Here is a 23152-nt window from a genome sequence, read left to right on the forward strand (position 1 = left end):
AAGGTGAAAAACACACAAGTCTTTGGGATATTATCGAAGTGAGCCAATCCTTCGCAAAAAGTTCCATGTTTGGACCCATGGCATTTTCTGGCAGCCCAACTATCCCTTAAATTGTTGCGTCTTGACCCATTTTGAGTATCCTCAGCTCTATACTTCAAGTATTAGATACATCCAGTTATGTCCTTCACCTGCTTTCAGGTCATAAACATTTCAAGCATCTATGTTGCAATATTAATTGATGTCTCTGTCACTTTATCTCTCAATTTGTGGTAGTATGAACGCAAAAAGTGAACATTGCTGACAAAGCATCCATTTTACTCTCCATCACAACCCTATTGTCTTGGATGGCTTGCAATATTTGGCTTAATTTCACCCATAGGCGTCTGATGTAGTAGTGTTCATCTTACAGCACATTTTTAGGTGCACTAAGTCACCAGCGCTAACGTTTGGGGCCTGCTGATCCTCTGTTAGCCCACATTTTCATGCCAGGAATGTAGTACCATGGACAAAGCAGACTTTGTGGTCTAAATTACACAGGTGGTGTAACGGGAAGTGATTACAGGCTATCAGGGCAAAGCAACTGCAAGGCCCTAAGGTTGCTGAAGTTTCTAGAGCAGGCAGGCTACATTGCCCAAACCATAAATCTTAACTGAGTCCACAACTATAAAAAAAAATCAGTCTTTATATCAGGGGGTTCTCAGAGGCAGCACTCCTCTGCAAAGAAATGCATGCCCCACAAATACGATACAATACAATCATCCAACAGTTACTGCGCCAACTTGTTCTCTGCTCAGTGTGCTGTCCAGGATCATAGAACCTGTCTTAAGAGGATACCTTACAGAGCCACTTTCCAATCTTAAAGGGATGTTTTGCTTAGTCCGCCCCATCAGCCAAGGGAGGCCAGAGGACCCTAGTACACTCACTCCCAACCGGATGTCTCCTTAGATCCACCTGGCGGACAGGGGCGGGTTCACGGAGGGGAAGTGGAGTGGTCTTCACCGGAGAAGGTGAGGGCCCACCAGCAGGCACACCAGCTTCACCAGAGGCAGTCATTCTCTGCGTAGTACAGTCTATTTCCGGGCTAGAACAATTCAAGTCACCATGCAGAGGTGCAGAAGTCTAAGCACAGGCATCACTGCTTGAGAGATCCAGCTAGCTTTTCCTATCCAAGTTTTCAGCTTAGCACAGCAGCCAGGAATCACAAAGCTCTTCAGGGCAAAAGGCTCGCACCACAACTAAGGTGCCCATGCTGCAAAAAAGCCAGGTGAATTTAAAGAATGCAACACTACTTTGAAATTCCCAAAACTGGTCTCAATCTGCAGTATTTAATCACCAGAGGACGGCCAGGTTGGGAGCGGATAGGCCACTTGGCATCACTCCATATTAACTGTCTCTGCCCTCTCCTCCCACCAATTCAAATTCAACAAGCGTGAATTTAATTTAAACAAGCATTGGCATAGCCAATAGGTCTCACCTTTGGGACCTTGTAAGTAAAAAAAAAAACTGAAGCGTAAGACTTCACGTTTACATTTACTGCATCCTAAATACGAAGTAAATGTAAACGTGAAGTCTTATACTTCATTTTTTTTTTGTTTTTTTACTTACAAGGTCCCAAAGGCGAGGCCTATTGGCTATGCCAATGCTTAGTTTTTTTGCAGAGCCAGAAAGGTTTTGTGTTAATGCTTGGAGGGTAGAGCACAAAGAGGTTGACACACTTCAAAGAATGGTGCGTTGTGTGGAATGAAATGCAACACCTTTCCTATCTTTTTAGTGAACGACATTGGAGTCTGGGACTTGTAGTCTCACTTCTATCTTTGTAAACTATAAACTCAAAAAACAAATTACACATATCATGAAGCCCACCAGCAGCAACGGAACAACAAGGGGTGGGGGCTCAATCCTGTGCAAAGGGACACTATTGCAAATAGAAACATGCTCAACTCCCTTTGACCCGGCCCACACAACACCGCTTGAAAACTCTTTGCATTAATAAGAAGCAGCAATGTATAGAATACTTTCTCAGTAGCAGCAGCTCTAGACCTAGAAGAAGGACTAGCGTGGCATGTGCTTCCAGGATAAATGAAAATGCGCCGTCCATCATAGAAAAGGATTAGTCAACGTTAGCCCTGAGGACATAATCAGTTCCAGGGGCAGACACAGCATGAAATACAAAATGATTACTAGAGAAATTGATTACTTTATGTCAACGATTTAAATCCAAGCGGACAGAAGTTCAGTGGTGCTTTCTTTTATGTTGCTTTTGGCTAGATCCTTTTTCACTCCGGTTAGGCAAAGTAAGAGAATGAGGTCTGACGGCTAGATTGCCGACTTTGGTGCTGGAGACCAAGGTTCGAGCCTCGGGGTCGCGTCTACATTCAGTGATTTGGGGCAAATCACTTAACTTATTCTCCCCGTGCCTGAATGTGTATTTGTGGAACGTAATTGGTGCTCATGTAAAGCGCTCCAATGGCCGAGTTTGCGCTATATAAATCTGCATAAAAAAAGCACTCGAACAAAAACAACGCGGTTCACTTAAACAATGGCGCTTGCCTCACACAGTCGGCATCACTCGGTTGCCTAAAAGTAAAATAAAATATACGTACTGACGTACCGGGAAACACATTGAGCAGAGACGGTAATATTTCAACTGTAACACTATCACTCGGTTGACTCGAACTAATGTGCTTCCTTGAAAGTAAAAACAAGCTCGCGCGCCTGGCAGGAGAGGTGGAGGCAGCAGGGGGAGGGGAAAGAGTAGACGCTGAGGTTGGAGGGGTGGGTGTGCGGCCGAGAGCCCACAGAGCGTTTCCCTTGCGGGAGCGAGCAGGGGCACCATTCAAAGCTCCCTCCCGCAAGGGAATCGCTAAACGTGCACGCGTTGCTATTGAAAGCAATGCAACGCGTGCACGTTTTTGGCCGAAAAAGCGAATCGATTACAAGAGATCCCCTACGCAGCGCATACGCGCTGCGTAGGCGAGACCTGAAAAGCAGCAGAATTTAAGAAGGAAACTGTACAACATTTCACAAGATGTTTGCAAACTTGATTACAAAAAAGTTCTCTTACAGAGAATCTTGACACTTTACAGCTTAGGAGTCATTTATGAGCATTTACTAAAAATCAACCAGCTAAGAGAACTAATGTACTGTTAGCACTACTGTATTAACAGATTGTCAAGTACTACTAAGCAATTCCATCTCTGTATTGCATCTGGCCTTAATATATAGAGAAGCAATAATTGATTCCTTTTAAAGGCGGTGTTTTCTGCGTGGTCATCACACATTTTTCACCATTTCCTGGCCCCTATATTTTTGCTGGCTTTAGAAATATGTGCACCTTACCCCTGCTAACCTGTAATAAAGTGCCAGTACCCTTTTGATATGGTTGAATTGGAATACTTCAAATTGGTATATTTAACTTGCCTGTAAGTCCCTAGTAAAAGGTACAAAGTGTACCCTGGGCCTGAAGTTAAATACCACTATTGGAGTGAAACACTTATTGTGCCATCCACTACAGTGGCAGTGCATACATGGCTTCAGGCCTACCAGAGCAGTTTGACTATAGCAGTATAAAAAATGCAAATCGACCTCTCAAAATAAATGCTTTTGATAGGTCAACAGCTATTCAGGGTGGGTGGAGGTAGGCAAGCTGGGGCTGTGTTGCTTTGGAGACACAAATGTTATGGCACAATGGCTCATTTATTTGACCTCTGCACTGCAGAGGCTATCTGGGGCGTGCAGGTTCTATATAGGAACCTTATCAGAGTTTAAAACATGGCATCAAGCTAATTTCGTAGAATGTTTGTAGGATGAATAACCATAAGAAGAGAAAGTTGGTGATAGGATACAAGACGGGTACAACATAGATATTGGCTTTTTACAATAGACACTCTTGTTCTCTAGAAAATCTTCATCGAAGTAGTGGTCCTACCGTGGCATGGCGCGTTGCAGTTAATCGAATGAAAAAACAACCCAACACTAGTTTATTTCACTTTGGAAAGGGCCGTGAGTAGAGGGTTTTGCTAATTGGGACAGAATAAGCATCACCTAACTGTGGGACGTATGGCAGAGATCTTCTATGAAATCTTTTCAGCAACTGCAATACCAATTTGCCCACTCCACCACTCAATTTCACAAATACCTACTGTTGAGGCATGCACTCTCCTACCATCCAGAGAAAAGTGTCTCCAGACTATATCCCGTTTGAAGCTAAACTCCCCATGGACGGGCGGGGAAAAAAAAAAAAGAGGGGGGGAGGGAGATCTCACAGATATACAAATCTCTAGTGCTCAATACCCCAGACAAATTTGACTAACTCAAAAATAAATGGGAAGCCTGTGTGGACATTTGGGCGACACGGATTGGAGAGACAGGGTGCATGCCTCTCCCCCCACACCACTCCAAGTTTCTAACTATCTCTTCCCAACTGAGACGTATTCAGCTCAACTACGGTATACGCCTGATTGCTCTCAAGGCTCTGCACTGGAAGCAGACTTCTATCATATAGTCTTGTCATGCCCAGTGAGAATGCACTACTGGAAAGCAGTTGAAACAATGTTGACCAGAGTATTAGAGAGGCACGTTGAGCTATCCCCCAGAATTACTTTGTTGGGCATCATGGAAGAATTGGGGGTGCCCTATGGAGAACGAACACTGTGAGTATCGCTACACTATTGGCTAAAAGACAGTGCTTGCCACCAAAACGCTTTGCAGCCACCTAGCACCTCCGTGTGGCATGCAGCTATGGACTGGTGTGCTAAGGTGGAAGAACTTATCTACCTAATCAGATACTGCCTGAGTAAACACTAAAAAATGGGGTCTCTAGTGGAGACATTTGGGGCTAATTAACAGACACTGCAGTGGCTGATGAGATGGTAGGTATTATTGTTCCTCCTAATGTGGGGTACGCTATGGTGTTGTTTGAGCAGGACATTTCTGTTCTTTGGTGCAACTGTTTTTAATTAATACATATTTTGTGCTACTGCTGCATGTGAGCTAAAATTATCTCTATGAATTACCAGTACAAACTGCTTCATTGTAATATCTAGATCGCATTTACTATACCCCAGTGTAGCTGAACAAAATAAACCTCACATTAAGCTCCAGAGCTCTTAGACAAGCACTGACAAGCTACATTCTGGAAGGAAATGGTGAAGTTATAGCTGAAATACTGCAAACATCACTGACTGCACTGTTAGGATATGTAGCAGATCATTCTAGATAGATAACGGCACTTTTACTATTACTCGACAAGTGCCATCTGGTCATGGCCATTGTGAGTGTCTGAGTATGGGGTCTGCATAGTACATGCATGGATTGGATAGGACAACATCGCAGCCGGATAAGACGCTCTGTTGCCAATGCCCCTTTGGTGTCCCATTTTGATGGACAAAATCATACTGTAGAGGACATTAGATGACAAGTGATTGACGTCACTGTTGTCCCTCAAAGAGGAGGTGATATCTCACAAATTTTAAAACTATTAGAATGGCGCTGGATAGAGAGAATTAACTCCATCAATGATGGGCTGAACTCCGCCAAAGAATGGGGAGGTTTTGTGACCACACTAACCCACTGATGTGACCATATCATTGTCAGATCTCCTGTCTATAACTGCATCTTGTAAACTTGTCAATGCGTATCTGTAGTCATTAGGCATCATTTTCTCCTATGGTTGTTTACAATAGATGTACATTGTGAAACAGTAACAAAAGGACATACCTCTATGTTATATATTATATTTCAGCACAATAGCATTTCTTCAAATGTCTACCTTTTGATTGCCGGCTAAAATATGTCCTTCTTACCAATGACACAGTTGAATCCGAGTGTGGCTGCAGAATATAGACTATTATATAATATAGGATGTCATCAACAACAGAGAATGTATAATTACGTATGCGCCTCCTTGGACACACTATGTCATGTAATATGCCAACTGTAAGAAATCTGCTTTGTATGCACCAAACTAATATACATAGCGCATCAACCCTAATAATGCCTTCCTGCGCGCATTTTTTTCGTGCAAATCACAACTGTATTAACATGATGACGTAATTAATCATGAAGTACTAATCCTTGTAATAACCGCTCATCATTTACTTTCTGTAAAAAGCGCACAATAATCTCTATAGATTATAGAAATTGTTAATTATGTCTTTGCGAAATATTAAAATTCACTACATACAATTTTATTAGTGGAAACACACACGCATCAGACATGTTATGAAAACAAACCAAGTGGATAAAGTAGGACTTGAACATGTCCTCCCATATGCCCCTTTTGTTACAATTCCCCCACATGGTTGCTGGTTGCTGCATGGGATACTCATCACTTTTTCAACCGCTTGTGCATCTGTTTTTTTACATAAACTCTCAAGGACAAGCATCCATCATTTAAAATGCACTGTTTTCTGTGTCGCAGCTGTTTTTTGCCACAGTGTAATCCGATCCTTTACTCTGCATTTACCTTTTCTTTACTTTTTGACTTTCAATCCGGTCTTTCTTTACTTTCTACTTTTTCTACCAAAAAACGGATGACACGGTGTCGCAGCACTCAACTGTGATGCCTGTCGGTCATTCCAGTTTTCGGAGGGAGATTGTGTATTTAAAGGCAGAGTCAGCACAGGCTCACTGTCATTTGGCCAACAGCAGACAGACTGAGGCAGTCGTGCTGCCCGCGTAGTGGATTGTCACACGCTTTGAGGGCTGCTATTATTGAAGGTAAGAACCTGATGATGCTGCGCACACGTAGGGACTTTAGCAGCTTCACTCTCCCTGTTGCCTCACTAATCGGCTGATTCCTGTTAGTTACAGGATTCGTCTTCATTGAAAAATACTCGCTTCTATAGATGGACTTCATACCATTTGGCCTTGCCTGCCATTGCTCCACCGCGCAATGCCGTTATGCAGTAAAAACAAATGTAACTCTGTCCCCCCTGCTATTTTCAGGAACAGACCACCATATTGAACATTCTTGATTCACAGGTAAGCGCAACCAACACCAACTCGAAGTAAAATCAGTCCCCATTGGTACTCACTTTATAGAACCATACCTTAAGTGTGTAGGCACTAATTGTTTCCCATTATTAACAGAGTTCCTCATCACCGTCTTCAAACACGTCTGTGTATCATCAACACAGTAACAGTGCTGGGGTAAGGTTTCCTTACTATGTATTATCATTAGTACAGATAGCCCTTACAGCACCTCTACCATCTTGCCTGCCGTCCCTATACTTAATATTTTTCTCTTTGTTTTTCTTCTCACAATCAGTGCCCGGCTGGGTGTCCTTGTGAGTATCTCGTTTTTCTTTTCCTCCTTCACCCACTGTTGGCACGTACACCTCATGCGGCTGCACATTCTACCAGTCAGGTACTTTTTAATTTTATGACCTTATATCCAATTGGTCGCATTTGTGCCGGTACATGGGCCATATGCTTTTTAAAAATTATTTTTCTTTTCCTAGATGTCCCTAAATCCATAGGTCCTGATGATACCCTAGATCACGTATAGGGTCGAAACGTCGTCGACAACAAAAGAAAGCGAACCAGTAACAGTGCGTATTATTGTATATAGCTGCTGTATATTACGTATTGAGTTGCTAAATGGTCGACTTTTTTGAATACCTTGGAAACCTTGTAAAATACTGTCACAATTATGTCACCAAAATTGTAGGTTCTTGTTTCTAACTGGGGACACTACGCACATTTTTATTTTTCATTGTATATAGAATTTTGTTTGTAAAATATAAAATATGATTGTATCAAACTAAAACCATAGGTGAATGTAGTTTCTTCGCCCTCTGACATCATTTTAACCCTTCCATTGCGATTGTGCACCTTATTATCAATATTGATTCTATTATTCCACAGGAACCACTGTTTCTGACAATAATGAAGTTAAATACTGGCAAAACTGAAGTGGTTACGTTTGGAAGGGACACTTCCCTTTGGAATTCTACTTGGTGGCCAGAAGCAGCAGCGTCCTGCCCCCGGCCGGTAAAAACGGTTAAAAACCTTGGGATTATGATAGACGACCATCTTTCAGTATCTGACCAGGTCAATAGCATTACTTCCTCGTGCTTTCATATTTTAAAAATCCTTCGAAAGATTCTACCTTTCATTCCCATGGCCCTCAGAAAAACAGTAATCCCTGCCTTGATACTACCCAAAATTGACTACTGTAATGCACTCTATCTGGGAGCAAAAAAGAGTATGATATGTAAGCTGCAGACTTTACCGAACGCTGCTGCCCGTCTACTACTTAAGATTCCAAAATTCAGCCCTATAAGCCAAGACATTCAGGATCTGCACTGGCTACCTGTCCAGGCAAGGATCCATTTCAAATCTGTGTGTATTGTGCATAAGACTTTGTAAGGGGCTTGGCCTGCCTACCTCAGTCAACATATCAAGCGCCATACCCCACAGCGAAACCTCAGATCGTCATCGGCTTCCCTACTTGTAGTCCCTAGGGTAAAGACATTAAAAAGGGGTGGCAGAAGTTTTCTCCATCTGGCCCCTAAATTATGGAATACGTTACCAATCAGACTCAGAAACCAAAACAATTTACTGTTGTTCAGGAAAGCATTGAAAACATGGCTATTCGTCCCTAAACCATAGACGTTCCTACCACCCGTTGCATAAATCAATGACAGCTAGCGCTAAGACGCCACGGCAAACATGCGCTTTACAAAACCTTAATTTCATTTAATTTAATTTCATAGATGAAGCCTCATCTTTAAAGGTCTCCTGGCTTGCTCTCTGTTAGAAAGCAAAAGACACACAATTGTTTTTGCATTTGCTCTCTGTTAGATACAGCAAAGACTTTGCTACGTGAACATACAATCAAAACCTTCCTTGGCCTTTAACAGACAGTAAAAGAGAACACATTAAGTAAGACTGTTTCTGTGATGGGAGTAACTAGTTACAATTAAATTATCTGTTATCAGCTCAACTTTGTTTATAGGACTTTGAAGCATTTTGGTACATTTTAATTTTAAATGAAAATGAAGGTGATAAAGTTTTAATTGAACTTCCTGCTCTTAAATCAGATCCAAACACTTGGAACTGCTAGAGGTAGCTCAGTGAAACATTATGCTACAGGTGTTATGATTGTCAGCGCGCTTGGGTGATTGTGAGAGTTGAAAACTATCTTGGAGATTCACTCAGTGTACCAAGGTTCGACAGCTCAGAAAAGATAACCATTCAGAAAGAGTCTTCAATCAACACTAACCCCAACAAACAAAACACTTCTTATTTTCCACCTCACGACATTACCTAATATAGCACTATTAAGCGCAGCACACACAGGCTCTCTTTGGATTGGGTCCAACTGCTGACCGACAGGGCAGTTCCAAGGATCCGAATATGCCAATAAGCTGAAAGCATCCTGAAAAAGACAAAGGGAAACCGAAGAAAAAGAATGACTATTAGATCACACACAGAACCCATTAAACATTGAAGAACCAACACCTGAAAGGAGGATTATGCATAACTGCTTTAGAGTAAAAGTACCTTTCTGAGGGTGGACCTCGGGGAGATCTAGTCTGCTCACATGTGAAATACATTACTGTTGACATGCTAAGAGGGATCACTACCTCATTCCATATGTCCATTATTACACAATCGATGAAGTAAATAATCAATCCCCATATGAACACTGTGAGAAGGTCCATTTGTGTCAGAGAGAGGGGAAGGCATGTAAGCACAGTCATCCTTGCCAGTTGCTTGCTTGAATTTACTAAGTTTGGTTGTGTCATCAAAACAATTTTGGTCTCTTCACCCAAACAAGGCCTAGAATGAGTATAAAATACTTTAAGAAAACCAGGAGGTGTATAGATTGGTGAGGAGGAATTAAGCTACCTCATTAAGCAAGGAAAGAACACTGGTAGTGAAACCTATCTTGTGGTAAATAACTACAGTCACAAAATAACTCATTCACAACCATTCTTTTGGCAGAAAGTTTTGCAAATAATATATTTACCTGTAAATAACTAGAAATAACACTGGGAAGAATGCTTGATAAGGACAGGACTCCCAAACTGGAAAACAGAAAGGACTACAACGGAAGGGCTTACAGAGCACATATGCATTGTAAGTAATATCTGCAGCAGTGTGTCTCGTCTTAGCTTTCTCTGGCCATTCATGTGAGAACGGAAATATTCACAAGCATGACGGACATCAACAAACTAATTGCTTCACTACAGATAATAGTATTAAATAACTAATCACGCTGAATGGATGGTGTGTTAATACAATTTTAGTAATTTTTATAAGGCAGTTTTGGTTACAGTTTCACTTCTCATAATGTCTTGGTCGCTAATATATTGTTATTTTCTTGTGCTGCCCTATTTTATTGTGGTTGAATTTGTTATATGCTATTTACGTGGATGGAAAAAACACCCAACACCCAACAGTTTTGTGTGATCCCCCTCTGATTCATCTCTTCAGCAACAATGAATTCTGTCCCATTCTCCTCAAGCTATCTCTCTGCAATGATTCATCATTCAAACCCTGCCTCTCCTACAGTGCTGCTGCTAGGCCACGCTACAGTGCTGCTGCTAGGCCACGCTTCATACCATCTCCTGTAGGTGCTTCCCAGCCTGTGTTATGTATTTAAAAACATATTAAGGAAGAAACAACAGCTAAATATTAAAGGTGTATAATTGTAGTAGAAAATGTTACTTTATTACTTAAAACTCTGTTCTCTGTAGGACTTAATTTTTTTGTGTAATATCATTTTGGTGAATGTTCAGTAAATTATCACTTATTACATGCTAATTTATTTTTGGAACCGATCACTGGAACATTTTGCTGCACTCTAATGAAAATTCTCTGGTCTCTCCAACAACTGGAATGTCAGGAAAGTAAACTTTGAGACGCAGAGTGATGCCATAAACTGTACTGCCTCTTCCCAGATGGCAGACCCTTCTTGGCTTCCTTTTGTTCTTTTGAGAAAGGCAGGTTACAGAAATTCAGTTACTTGGAGCAGTCAGAGAATCCCTTAGCTTAGAATGGGATACATATGTTAGCTAGCAGGATGTTACAGAAGAAAGCCATGGTTGCACCCAGTTTGTGTGTGCAGTGTGCCCTGGGGGTTGGCCACAGAATTGTGAGCTGTGCTTTAGCATAACAAGTATGGATGGACTTCACAATCCATCTCGCAATACCAGGATTAGAGATGGGGTGACCATCATCAGCCTTGGCAAAGGCCACAAAGAGCTGATTTGTTTTACTGAAGGACTTGGTTTCGTCTGTATGTCTAGAAAGTGGAAGACCTTATCGGCTATAGAGTCTGGTTAAATAAAGGAAACTGGCAGCTCAATGGGCTAGGGTAAGACAAGCTTGGGTGGAAATTTGGGCGCAGTCCTGTGGACCACCCTGTCCTTGTGGACCGGAATGAAAAAGTCCAGGATTGCCAAGGCTTTAAGCTCGCTAATAAACCTGTGCAATGTTATCGCTTTTTAGAAAGCAAGCTTCTTTAACAGAAACTGTAAGCTACAGGAATGTAGGGGGGTCAAAGGGTGGACCCATGAGGCGTGTGAATACTGTGTTGAGATTTCCCATGTGGCAGGTGTTCTAGGAGGAATCACTCTTGAGCTCCACACATGAAGGCCATCACCAGAGGGATTTTGAAGAGGGGTGAATGTTCCATATTTTGCATATATGCTGCAACTGCGCCTAAGTGTAAGTATAAGTAGGTGTATGCTAGGGTTGCCTTTTTGTAAGAGTTAGCAAATGCTATCCTGTACCAAGACCTTAAAGGGGTCTATTTGTTTGTATATTTAGAAGTGGACAAAGGTTTTACACGTGACCGCATAGCATGCCTGCGTGGTAGGTTTTCTGGCCTCACGCAGTATAAGCATATACTCCTCTGGGAGGCGGAGAGCACCAAACTCCAGGACTTCAGGTGTCAAATTGCTAAGTTGAAATAATGAGGTCTGGTTGCCTGAGTTGACCTGGATGTTGAGTGAGGTGGTCTACCCTCAGCAGAAGCTTCTCTTGGGGGCTGATGGAGATCTCTAGCAGCATGGTGTACCGGAAATGCCTGGCCCAGGATGGGCGTCACTAGAGGGTGTATCATGTGCAATTGCCGTATCTTCCTCAACAAGTATGGGATGAGAGGAGAAAAGGCGTAGACAAGTACGGGCTGTGGCACCTGGAGGCGAAGTTTTGGTATTTTGAGGGAGTGGCAAAGAGGTTGATGGTCAGAGTGCCCCACAGCTGAAAGTACCTTTCGAAGACCTGTGGGTAGAGTGCCCCCTCATGGACTTGTTCATGCATCCGCAAAGTCAGTGTGCACACCGGCAAGTGAACCATTAAGAGGTGGATCACGTTGCATATTGCCCAATGCCAGGTCACCTGAACCAGTGCAGAGATGTGTAAGGAGGGAGTATCCTCCCAACAATTCTGAATCTAGTACGCAGTGGTAATATTGGTTTTCCTCAGATTAACATGAGTAAGGCTCTGAGAGCTAGATATACGCAGGAGTTTGAGGTAATTGATATGATGGTCCTGGTGTTGGTAAGTCAAGGTGCACTGGAATGGTGATGTGATTTAAGTGCACCACCCACCCTATCAATGAGTTGCAGGTGGTAATGGTTATCTGTGGAAGAGGGCTGAGGAAAGACCTGCCAAGCAACAGGTTGCTGCCCACTACAGTGAATGCTGAGGATGGGCCTTTTATCAACACTACATCCAACCAATAACACTCCGCCTGTGACCAATGCCTCTCAAGGAACTCAAAGTGGGCGCATGGGCAGCAAGCATGCAACAGTACTGCAATACATGAAGCCATCATCATCAACCCTTTCATTACTCTTCTTACAGCAAGAGGAACATACTGCCTGAAAAAGAGACAGAAGCTGTTGCACTGCCATCACTCTCTGCTCGTTGGGGGTATGGTTTCCCCCCCGTAACAGCGTTTAGGATGGAGACTAGAAGGGCTAGATTTGCTGCGATTGGAGGTGGGACTTTTTGACCCTGATGGTGAAACCTAGGCTGGGAAGTATGAACACAGTCATCCAATTGTGCGCTCAGCATTGCTGCTCACTGCTGCTGTTTATCAGCCAGTCCTTATGTACAGAAAGATATGGATGACGTTCTGTGCAGGTGCATGGCCACCACCTCTAGTCACTTTAAAAATACCCTTGGCACCGTAATGACTCCAAAGGGAAGCAATTTGTCCTAGTACTGTTGCCCACTTACCAAAAAATGAAGGTACCTGTGCTGGGCTGAGAGGACGGATATATGGAAGTAGGGACAGCGCTGTCAGTCTCCTTGTCGGAGCATAAGAATGATGTCCTAGGAGGGTGGAGGTGTTTAAGTTCTATGACAGGATGTAGCTGTTCAGGGGTCTGAGGTCTAAGATCAGCTGAAGGGAATTGTCCTTTGTGGGAAATATGAAGTAAAGGGAGTGCACTCTTTGGCCTCGGTATGGGGGCACCAGTTCTAAGGTGCTGTAAGAAATTGGGTTATTAGTTGAGGGTGTAATTACCCACCTCAAGTAATAATCACAATCCTTGTCAGGGTGAACCACTAAAGTCAATAAATAAGCCTGGGCTCAACCCCCTGGTAGCTATGGCACAGAGCAGAAGGGCTAACGTATAGGCTATGTGTAAAGTATTTCGTATGCGATACTAAAACAGTAATAAAGTGGAAATGCAAAACAATAAAAATCTGAAAACGAATTAGAAAAATAGAGTAAATGTAAAAAAATACCAAAGTGACAAAAATTCAATAAAGGGAACCAGGAAAATGAATTTTTAAAATGAAGTAGAAATATAACCAAGAAATGCAAAGTGCCAATAATAGTCAATTGCTGCAGTAGAACAAGAGCTAGGGGCAATGTGATGCTGGACGCAATGGAGCACGAGTCAAATATACTAACCCGGAGTGTTTTGAAGTGAGTGCCCTGTGGAAGCCACATTTTCGCTTGGCATGAGCTAGTGGGTGGGAATGACCCTTGAGGAGGCCCTAACTAATGGGTAAAATTTTTAAGGGCTAACCTTTCCCACTTTCGTTTTTTTCTGAGGGCAGGGGGTGTTTGTTTGGGTAGTGCACTATAGTTATCCTTGTGTTACCTCATATCTAACACTAAAGAACAAGTTACTTACCTTCGGTAACGATGTATCTGTAAGAAACATTAGTTAGTTAGATTCCTCACCTTAGAATATCCCCAGGCGTCAGACTGGATCCGGAAGATTTTTCGTCAGCAATACCCCTTGCGCGTCGCTAGGCGTCGTCTGCGGCTCCGCGTCCGTCGTCGGCGTCGTGCGCCGGGATGACGTCGTCGGAGTACTTAGACGCCGCCCTCGCGCGCTGACGTCAGTTCTTGTACATAGCCTTCCGCGCCAGGAACGCAGAGCCATGCAAAGACCGACACTGGTGCCAAAAATAAAATCTAGGGGCCTGAAAGGACAACCTTAACCCTAGATGTCAGTTCGCAGAACGGGGAGGATGGGTGGGTCGGTGAGGAATCTAACTAACTAATGTTTCTTACAGATACATCGTTACCGAAGGTAAGTAACTTGTTCATCTGAAAGAAACACGTTAGTTAGATTCCTCACCTTAGAATAGATACCCAAGCAATACCATCCCCGGTGGTGGGTCTGCGAACCAAGATCACACCAGAAAGTCCTGGAGGACAGAACGGCCAAAGAAGCCATCCCTCCGGACTTGGCTGTCAAGGCAATAATGTCTGGCAAACGTGTGTAGCGAAGCCCACGTCGCCGCCTGACAGATGTCCTGCAAAGGGACTCCCCGTCCCAAGGCAGTAGTAGCCGCCGTGGCCCGAGTAGAATGGGCGCGCAGCCCAGCAGGAGGGTCCTTTTTAGCCAAGGAATAGCAAATTTTTATACACAAAACGACCCACCGAGAGATGGTCCGTTTGTGCACAGCTTTCCCCTTCTTAGCGCCCACGTACCCAACAAAAAGCTGGTCGTCCACCCGGAACTGTTTTGTGCGGTCTAGATAAAAGGAGAGCGCACGTTTTGGGTCCAGACGGTGGAGCCTTTCTTCCTCTTTGGAAGGATGCGGAGGCGGAAAGAAGGTGGGCAAGGTGACAGACTGCCCAAGGTGAAATGGAGTCACCACTTTAGGAAAAAAGGAGGGACGAGGCCGAAGGACAACCTTGTCCGGATGAACAGACAGAAAAGGAGGCTTTGAAGATAAAGCCTGGAGCTCACTCACCCGTCTAGCCGAGGTGATGGCTACCAGAAAAGCAGTCTTAAGAGTCAGAAGACGAAGAGGACAATTGTGAAGAGGCTCGAAGGGAGCGCACATCAAGAATGTCAAGACCAGATTCAAGTCCCACTGAGGCATTACAAAAGGGACCGGAGGGAACGTGTGTGTAATGCCTTTGAGAAAGCGTGTAACCACAGGGGACTTGAAAAGAGAAGGCTGATCAGGAAGCCGCAAGAAGGCGGAGATGGCAGCAAGATAACCTTTCAGGGTGCCCAGGGCAGAGCCCTGCCGGGCCAGAGAAAGAAGGAAGAGGAGAACCTCAGAAAGAGGGGCGGAAAGGGGATCCACAGCCTTTGCTGTGCACCATGCCACAAATTTGTTCCACCGGCAGGCGTATACCGACTTTGTGGAGGGACGCCTGGCTGCCAGAATGATATTACAGACTTCAGGAGGCAAGTCAAATGGCATCAACTGCTGCCGCTCAATCTCCACGCATGGAGGTGGAGGCTGGACAGGTTCGGGTGGAGGACCGTCCCCTGCTGCTGCGACAGAAGATCCTCCCGAAGGGGCAGACGTATCGGAGGATCGGTCAACATACTGAGTAGCTCGGGATACCAGTATCGTCGTGCCCAATCCGGAGCCACCAAGATGACTTGGGCCCGGTCGTGCCTGATCTTCTTCAGCACTCTGGGCAGAAGTGGTATAGGCGGAAAGGCGTACAACAGACCGCAACTCCACTCGTGACGAAAAGCGTCGCCGAGCGAGTGCCGCCTTGGAAATTCCAACGCGCAGAACTGCTGACATTGCGCGTTCTCTTCGGTGGCGAATAGATCTAACCAAGGTTCTCCCCACTGCTGAAAGAGACCTTGCGCCACTTCGGAGTTCAGACGCCATTCGTGATCCATCATGCACCGGCGGCTGAGTTCGTCTGCTCTGGCGTTCAGAGAGCCCGCCAGATGTTGAACCACTAGGGTGACGCCCTGGTGTTCCAGCCATGTCCAGAGGCGCAGAGCCTCCTGACAAAGGGTCCACGACCCCACCCCGCCCTGTTTGTTGCAATACCACATGGCGGTGGTGTTGTCCGTGAACACCTGCACGACACTTCCCCTGACAGAGGGAAGGAAGGCTTTCAGTGCAAGCCGGATCGCTCTCAACTCCAACAGGTTGATGTGGAGACGAGACTCCGCCGGAGACCAGAGGCCTCTGATCTCCGCCTCTCCCATATGGCCACCCCATCCCAGGAGGGACGCATCCGTCACTACGACATGCTCCGGTTGGGGAAGGGAGAGGCTCTTGCCCTTGACCCACTCGCGGTCCGTGAGCCACCACTGCAACTGTTGTGCAGTGCCCTCTGAGATCAAGACATGGTCGGACAGGTTGCCGTGATGCTGGGCCCACTGAAACTTCAGGTCCCACTGCAGAGCCCGCATGCGCCGCCTGGCGTGATGCACTAGTAGGATGCAGGAGGCCATCAGCCCCAGAAGCCGCAACACTAGCCTGACCGAAACCCGGGACAGAGGCCGAAAGATGGGAATCAGGGCCTGTATATCCCGGACCCGCTGTTCCGGTGGATGGACCCGGAACTGCGCCGAATCGAGAACCGCTCCGATGAAGAGGAGCTTCTGAGAGGGACTCAGGTGTGACTTCGGCACGTTGATGGAAAACCCCAGCAAATGCAGGAGATCCGCCGTAGTCTGGAGGTGGGAGACGACTGCCAGGGTCGAGCCCGCCTTCAACAACCAGTCGTCGAGATAGGGGAAGACTGGAACCCCTGATCTGCGCAGATGAGCTGCGACCACCGCCATCACTTTCGTGAACACCCAAGGGGCACTGGTGAGGCCGAAGGGGAGCACGGTAAACTGAAAGTGCTCTGGGCCCACCGTGAACCGCAGGTAACGCCGGTGGGCCGGCAGGACAGGGATATGGAAATATGCGTCCTGCAAGTCCAACGCTACCATCCAGTCTCCGGGGTCTAGGGCAGCTAGAACCTGAGCCAACGTTAGCATCTTGAACCTTTCCTTTCGGAGGAAGGCATTGACGTTCCGGAGGTCCAAGATAGGGCGTAGGCCCCCTTTGCCCTTCTTGGGAACCAGAAAGTAGTGGGAATAACAACCACGACCTACTTCTGGACTCGGAACGCGCTCGATGGCCCCCTTGGCCAAGAGGGCCGAAACTTCCTCGCGGAGAAGATTCAAATGATCCCCCGAGATACGGTGGTGCTGCGGTGGCATGGCTGGAGGGGTCGTCTCGAAGGGGAGGGAGTAGCCCCTTCGGACGATTTGCAGCACCCACCTGTCCGATGTTATGGACCGCCAGTGGAGCAGGTGATGGCGAACTCTGCCGCCCACTGGCGTGGAATGGGCCTGAAAGCTCGGACTAGGAGGGCTTTGAGGCGGATGCTGCCGGGGTGGAGGTGTGCTGACCACGTCGTCCTCCATTTCCGCCACGGCGGAAACCGCGACCGCGCGCAGGTTGGTTCTGCGGCTGGTGGCTTTGCGGACGCGAGGAGGCGCCCCTTCCTTGGCCACGAAAGGGGCGAAAAGCGGAGGTGTGCGCCCGCGGAGCCGAGAGGCCCAAGGACTTGGCCGTAGCCCGGGAGTCCTTGAAGCGGTTCAGCGCACTGTCCGCCTTCTCACCAAACAGGCGAGTGCCATCAAAGGGCATGTCCATGAGGGTGGTCTGGACATCCCCGGAAAATGACGTGGACCGCATCCAGGCGTGGCGGCGGAGCGCCACCGTGGTGGAAATCGCCCTACCCAGCGAGTCCGTGGTGTCAAGCCCACAGCGTATGGCGTGCCGTGCTGCATCCCTCCCATCGGCCAAAGCCTGGGTAAGGCGTGTCCGGGCCTCCTCCGGACACAGGGGCAGCACGTCCTCCACCATATCCCACAGAGAATGGGAATAACGGTCCAAGAGACAGGCGGTGTTCAAAGACCGCAGGCCCAAACTAAGGGACGAGAACAGTTTCTTGCCAAACTGCTCGAGTCTCTTGGAATCCCGGTCCGGCGGAGCGGTCGGGAAGGAGGATTGGGAGGTAGAGGCCTGGATAACCAGACTCTCGGGGGTGGGGTGTTGGGACAGGAAACTGGGGTCGCCCGGAGCAGGGCGGTGGCGCCTGGCGACGTTCCTATCCACAGGAGGAACTGTGGAGGGCTTGGACCAGGTGCCCTGCAGAACGTCAGTGAGGGCCTCATTGAACGGCAGCAGAGGCTCAGTGGAGCTTGCTGCGGATTGAAGCACCTCAGTGAGGATGTTAGTCCTCACAGCCACGGCAGGCAGCTCGAGCCCAAGGGCTGCGGCCGCCTTGCGCAGCACCACAGAAAATGCTGCACCCTCCTCCGAAGCCACAGTCGGAGGAGAAGTGAATCCAGTGTCCGGCGAGGTGTCCAGCCCACTGGCCTCCCCCAGTTCATCTGCCCAGTCCTGTGAAAGCTGTGACTGAACAGCCATAGGGTCCTCGAACCCCTCCCAGTCGCCCCCGTCTTCCGATTCCTGATAGACAGGAGGAATGATCGGAGCCGGACTGTAGAGATGATAGGTCTCAAGCGGCGCCGGCCGCGGCGTCGGGTCCGGAATAGGGCTAAACTGGGGTTGGACGCCGTCCGGAGTCGGCGCCGAAGGCGTCGGCGGCGTCGGTGGTTCATTCGCCGGCGCCGGTGGAGGAGTGATTAGGTTAACCGGCGTCGACGGGGGCCCAGGCATGGGCCCCGCGGGGACCTGCGGCGTCGAGACCGGAGTCGTCGACGGCGCCGGGGCCGGAGCCGCCGGCAGGCAAGGTCGCCCAGACGAGCCCGCGGGGCCCGAAGGCGCGCCAGCGGGCGTCGACGGCGGGGCCAGTCTCCTCATGGCCGAGAGGTAGGCACTGATCTCCGCCGACGTCGCGTTAGTCCCAGGGACCGGAGGGTGTGGGGACGAACGCGGCGCCTGCGGCTCCGCTGGAGCCGCGGGGGTGGAACCACCCTGACCCTCGGCCGAGTCGCGCGACCGGCGAGGGGAGTCCGAAGAGCGATGTCGCCTCTTGGACTTCTTAGAATGTTTGGACTTACCCGACGACTTGGAGCCGCAGACGACGCCTAGCGACGCGCAAGGGGTATTGCTGACGAAAAATCTTCTGGATCCAGTCTGACGCCTGGGGATATTCTAAGGTGAGGAATCTAACTAACGTGTTTCTTTCAGATATCCAGTTTTAATCCAGTTTAAAACTGGATTTTATTGTTAGATGTGAGAGCACGCAAGTACTCTCAAACAAACTCGGAGACAGAAGTGTTGTAAGACGAGGCTGAGCTTTTTGCAACTAGGCAGTGGGTAAGGAAACTGTTTTGGCATTCGGTTTTCCTTCTTTGAAATGCGCCCCCAATGTCATATGAAAACCCCAGCAGACCTGTCAAGCAGGTATTAACAATCCAGCAGGATCTGACACACATATGAACAAGAGGCCCTCTGTGACGTGGGCTGGATGGACAAAAGAAAGGTACGGGCCTGGGTGTTAGCTATATCTGCTTGTAACACTGTAGGCCTCTTTGAAGTTAATCAAGTACTTGGGCCCAGCCCACAGCCCATCCACCTCCCCACAGCCAAGATCTTTTGTCCCTGTCCTGGAAGCAAGTTCACACTACATGAACACCACTGAAATGCTAATTACTAGCTGGCAGAAGGGAGAGAGCAAAATGCAGATTTATCTTCCAGAGACTAAAGACATGGCAAAGGCGACTATATCAGAAGTTATCTTTCCGAAATATTTGTAGCAAATCCTACTTTTCCAGTGAATTGGGCTTGTAATAAATATTCCAGAAAGTACAGAAATTTTATTTGAAGTTGTTTTCCAAGCAGAGATAACACTTATTAAACCTAATACTGTATCCCAATGCTTTCTTATGGAACAGGCAGCCCTGCTACAGTGACAATAGCTTAGAGGTGCTAGTCAATTTAAGGACATATGCAACCTTTCCCTTTACATGTCCTACTTTTAAATACCATGCACTCTGCCTAATGGGCAGTAAGGCTTACCTACTGGTGACTTGTAAATATTTAAAAGAAGGTCTTTAGGCCCGTCGAAAGGGGTTATTTTGACAGGTTGAACTTGTAGTTTAAACCTGCAGAGCCAGGCTACTGAAGACCGACCCACAGTTTTGATTGCATTGCCAATGCAGAGGGTGGCACAATGAGTGCTGCCGCCCACTGGCAACATTTAAATTACAGGCTCTGGATACACTTTGTGCACCATATACCAGAGACATAAATATGCCAATTAGGGGTATGCCAATTTCATCATGTTGAAAGGAGGGACAACACACTCTACCACTGGGTAGCAGGGGGAAATTGCACAGAGTTCTATGGCCAGAAAAAATAGGTGACCCTGCAGAAAGGGCAAATTTGCAACAGGTGCCCTTTGCGAAGAGTGCTTTTACTACTACTTCCAGAAGCCAGAGTGGTCTCAGCTGAGGACATGGCAGTGGAGTGGGAGATTTGTTGGGAGGGGGTGCGCTGTAGAACACAAGACAGTAGCCTTGTCCTATCACCATGAGGACCCACTGTGGAAGGAAATCCCTTAGTCTATCCCCCCCCTTACAGGCATCATTTGGAGTTGGAGGTGCTCTGCTGGAACTGCCTCTACCTTTGCTATAGTTGTTGTCCCTGGAGAAGTCCTTGCCTGTATGGGAGTCCTGAAAGATAACATTGGAAGCAGTACAAATCTGAAGAACCCTATTATCGTAGGAGGCATGACATTCACAATTAAACTCCAATAACTCCCCCCCCGTCAAAGGTTCTCCCCCCCCCCCCCCCCCATATGGGCGAGGGTGATTCACTCACTAAAAGCCCCTCCACCTCAGTAAGTCTCAGGAGTCGTAAATATTTGGGGTAAGTGAGCTCCCGGAACTCAGAAGAGAGTAGTGATAGAAACGGCTTCCGAAGAGAATGAAGCCTTTTGCTGTGCCAGGGATAGAGAAATGCACTCCATGCCCAGCATAAGCCACATACGCTGAAGACACCCCAGGTGCGTGGGAAGGCAAGCCGACCCCCATTGTGACAGAACGTTTTGAAGGGCCGCACCCAATGCTAAGCCTATCTTACGGCCTCTGTGGGATTTAAGCGGAAACGTGATTGCATTGGGTAAGCCTAGCAATATGTAAGCTGGGAAGTGGGGGAGCTGTGTCTCAAGGTGCATATTGAGATCGTCCAGAACCTGCTCCCAGTAAGAAGCGAGCTTGGGGCAATCCCATAGAATGTGTGTCAAGGTACTCTGTGATCCGCAGCCCCGCCAGCACAAGGGGTCCCTGGCAGGGTTTCCTCTATGAAGTCTGGAGGGCATGAGATTCCAGTAGGTAGCTATTTTGGCTGCTTTCTCTATGCTTGCACATTGTGCGCTGTGTGCCTGGCCCTACAGTATATGCCCTCCCATTCAAGTTGCGTAAGTGTACGACCTAGCTCCCCTTCCCACCTCCTCTGGCCGGGGGGTGGGGTAGTATCTGCTGGAGGCAGTCGTAATAGAGCATATGTTTTGGTTATAAGGCGTGCGTCTGAGGACTTGGACAGTAGCCATTTTTCAAACGCGGTGAGGCGTCAATGGGGCTTGAGGTCGGACCCTAGGGTTCATCTCCCAATGTCATATTTGTTGGTAGCTGAATTGTTCGGGCTCTGGGAGTTCTTGGTGAGATCTGAGGTCTTCAAAGGACAAAGGGCCAGATTCGTCAAAGAAATGCCCAATGGATCTATGACCCTCTCTGGTCCATTGGGCAAAGGTCTTTTCTCGCAGGCCCGATGTGAATTCTGGGTTTCCTACTATAGGTGTTAGTGGTGACGGGAATGTCATTAATGCCCTTTTCTCGGTCACTTTATCCCATGCCGCTAGAGGGGCGCGAGTAACCGATGAGAGGTAGAGCCTCTGGGGTCTGGGGAGAAAGGGGATTTTCGACAGCGACTGCCCTGCCACAGCCCTATCCATAAAGAGCCAGTGCTTCTCCTATTCGGGGCGAGACCACTCCACGAATGTCTTGAGCTCAGCTACCAAGTAAGACTCCTGTAGGTTGGGCACCCCCAGCCCTCCCTCCCTTGGGGATCTGTAACACAATTCTCGATGTAATCTAGGTCTCTTGTTAGCCCATATAAATCGCTCTATCTCTCTCTCTGCAGGAAATGAAGGATGTTGGGAGGAGGCTCCAACTGTAGTGTCCAAAAGACAATATCTTGGGCCTGATAATCATTTTTATTGCTGCTATCCGGCCCAGCCAGGACCACGCATGCGGCCGCCAGCGCTGTAAATATGCCTTTATTTGATTAAGTAATTTTGTGTAGTTTAACTAAATGGTGCCCTGTATGGATGCATTAAGTTGTATTCCGAGATAAGGTATAGCATTGGGCCCCCAATGAATGGGGTAGATGTGCGGCAACTCTTGTATTAAGAGATCTTTAAGAGTCAAATTAAGAGCCAAGGATTTGTGAACATTCATTTTAAACCCCGCTGCTAGGGGAAAAAAAGCTCCAATTCGGTCAGCAAGCCCGGGAGAGAAACTCGGGGATTCTCTAGGATTGCTATCACGTCATCCGCGTATAGGCTAAGGGTGTGCTCCACCCCTCCGAAACGAATTCCAGTGATGAGGGGGTTACCCCACACCCTCTGTGCCATTGGCTCCATATACAAGGCAAAAAGTAAGGGGGAAAGAGGGCAGCCCTGCCTGGCACCCCCGTTGAATGGAGAAGGGGGCAGATGTATAGCCATTAATTTGCACCTTTGCTATCTGTTTGGTGTACCTACTAAGGACCCAATTTATAAATCTATTAGGGAGCCTGGAATGACGCAGTCTCTCTAGTAGATAGGGCCAATGTACACTATCAAACGCTTTTTCTGCGTCGATGGAAAGGAGCATGGGTTCAGTGTCGAAGCGGCCTGCTTTGTCGATAATATGGAGCAATCGTTTAGTATAATCTGAGCACTGTCAGGTTTGGGACGAATCCTGCTTGGTCTGGTTCTATC

At 47.3% G+C, this 23152-nt stretch overlaps 1 protein-coding gene across 1 annotated transcript in view; it reads right to left on the bottom strand.

Moving 5' to 3' along the window:
- The window catches only part of RANBP10 (RAN binding protein 10), a 413778-nt gene that overhangs the window by 15414 nt on the left and 375212 nt on the right, over positions 1–23152 (bottom strand). Inside the window, exon 13 of the mRNA XM_085639148.1 lies at positions 9274–9385. Within this exon, the coding sequence (XP_085495274.1) occupies positions 9274–9385 (112 nt within the window). The remainder of the gene's footprint in view (positions 1–9273; positions 9386–23152) is intronic.

The sequence above is a fragment of the Triturus cristatus genome, chromosome 12 (genome assembly GCF_964204655.1).
Source record: "Triturus cristatus chromosome 12, aTriCri1.1, whole genome shotgun sequence".
Taxonomy (NCBI): domain Eukaryota; kingdom Metazoa; phylum Chordata; class Amphibia; order Caudata; family Salamandridae; genus Triturus; species Triturus cristatus.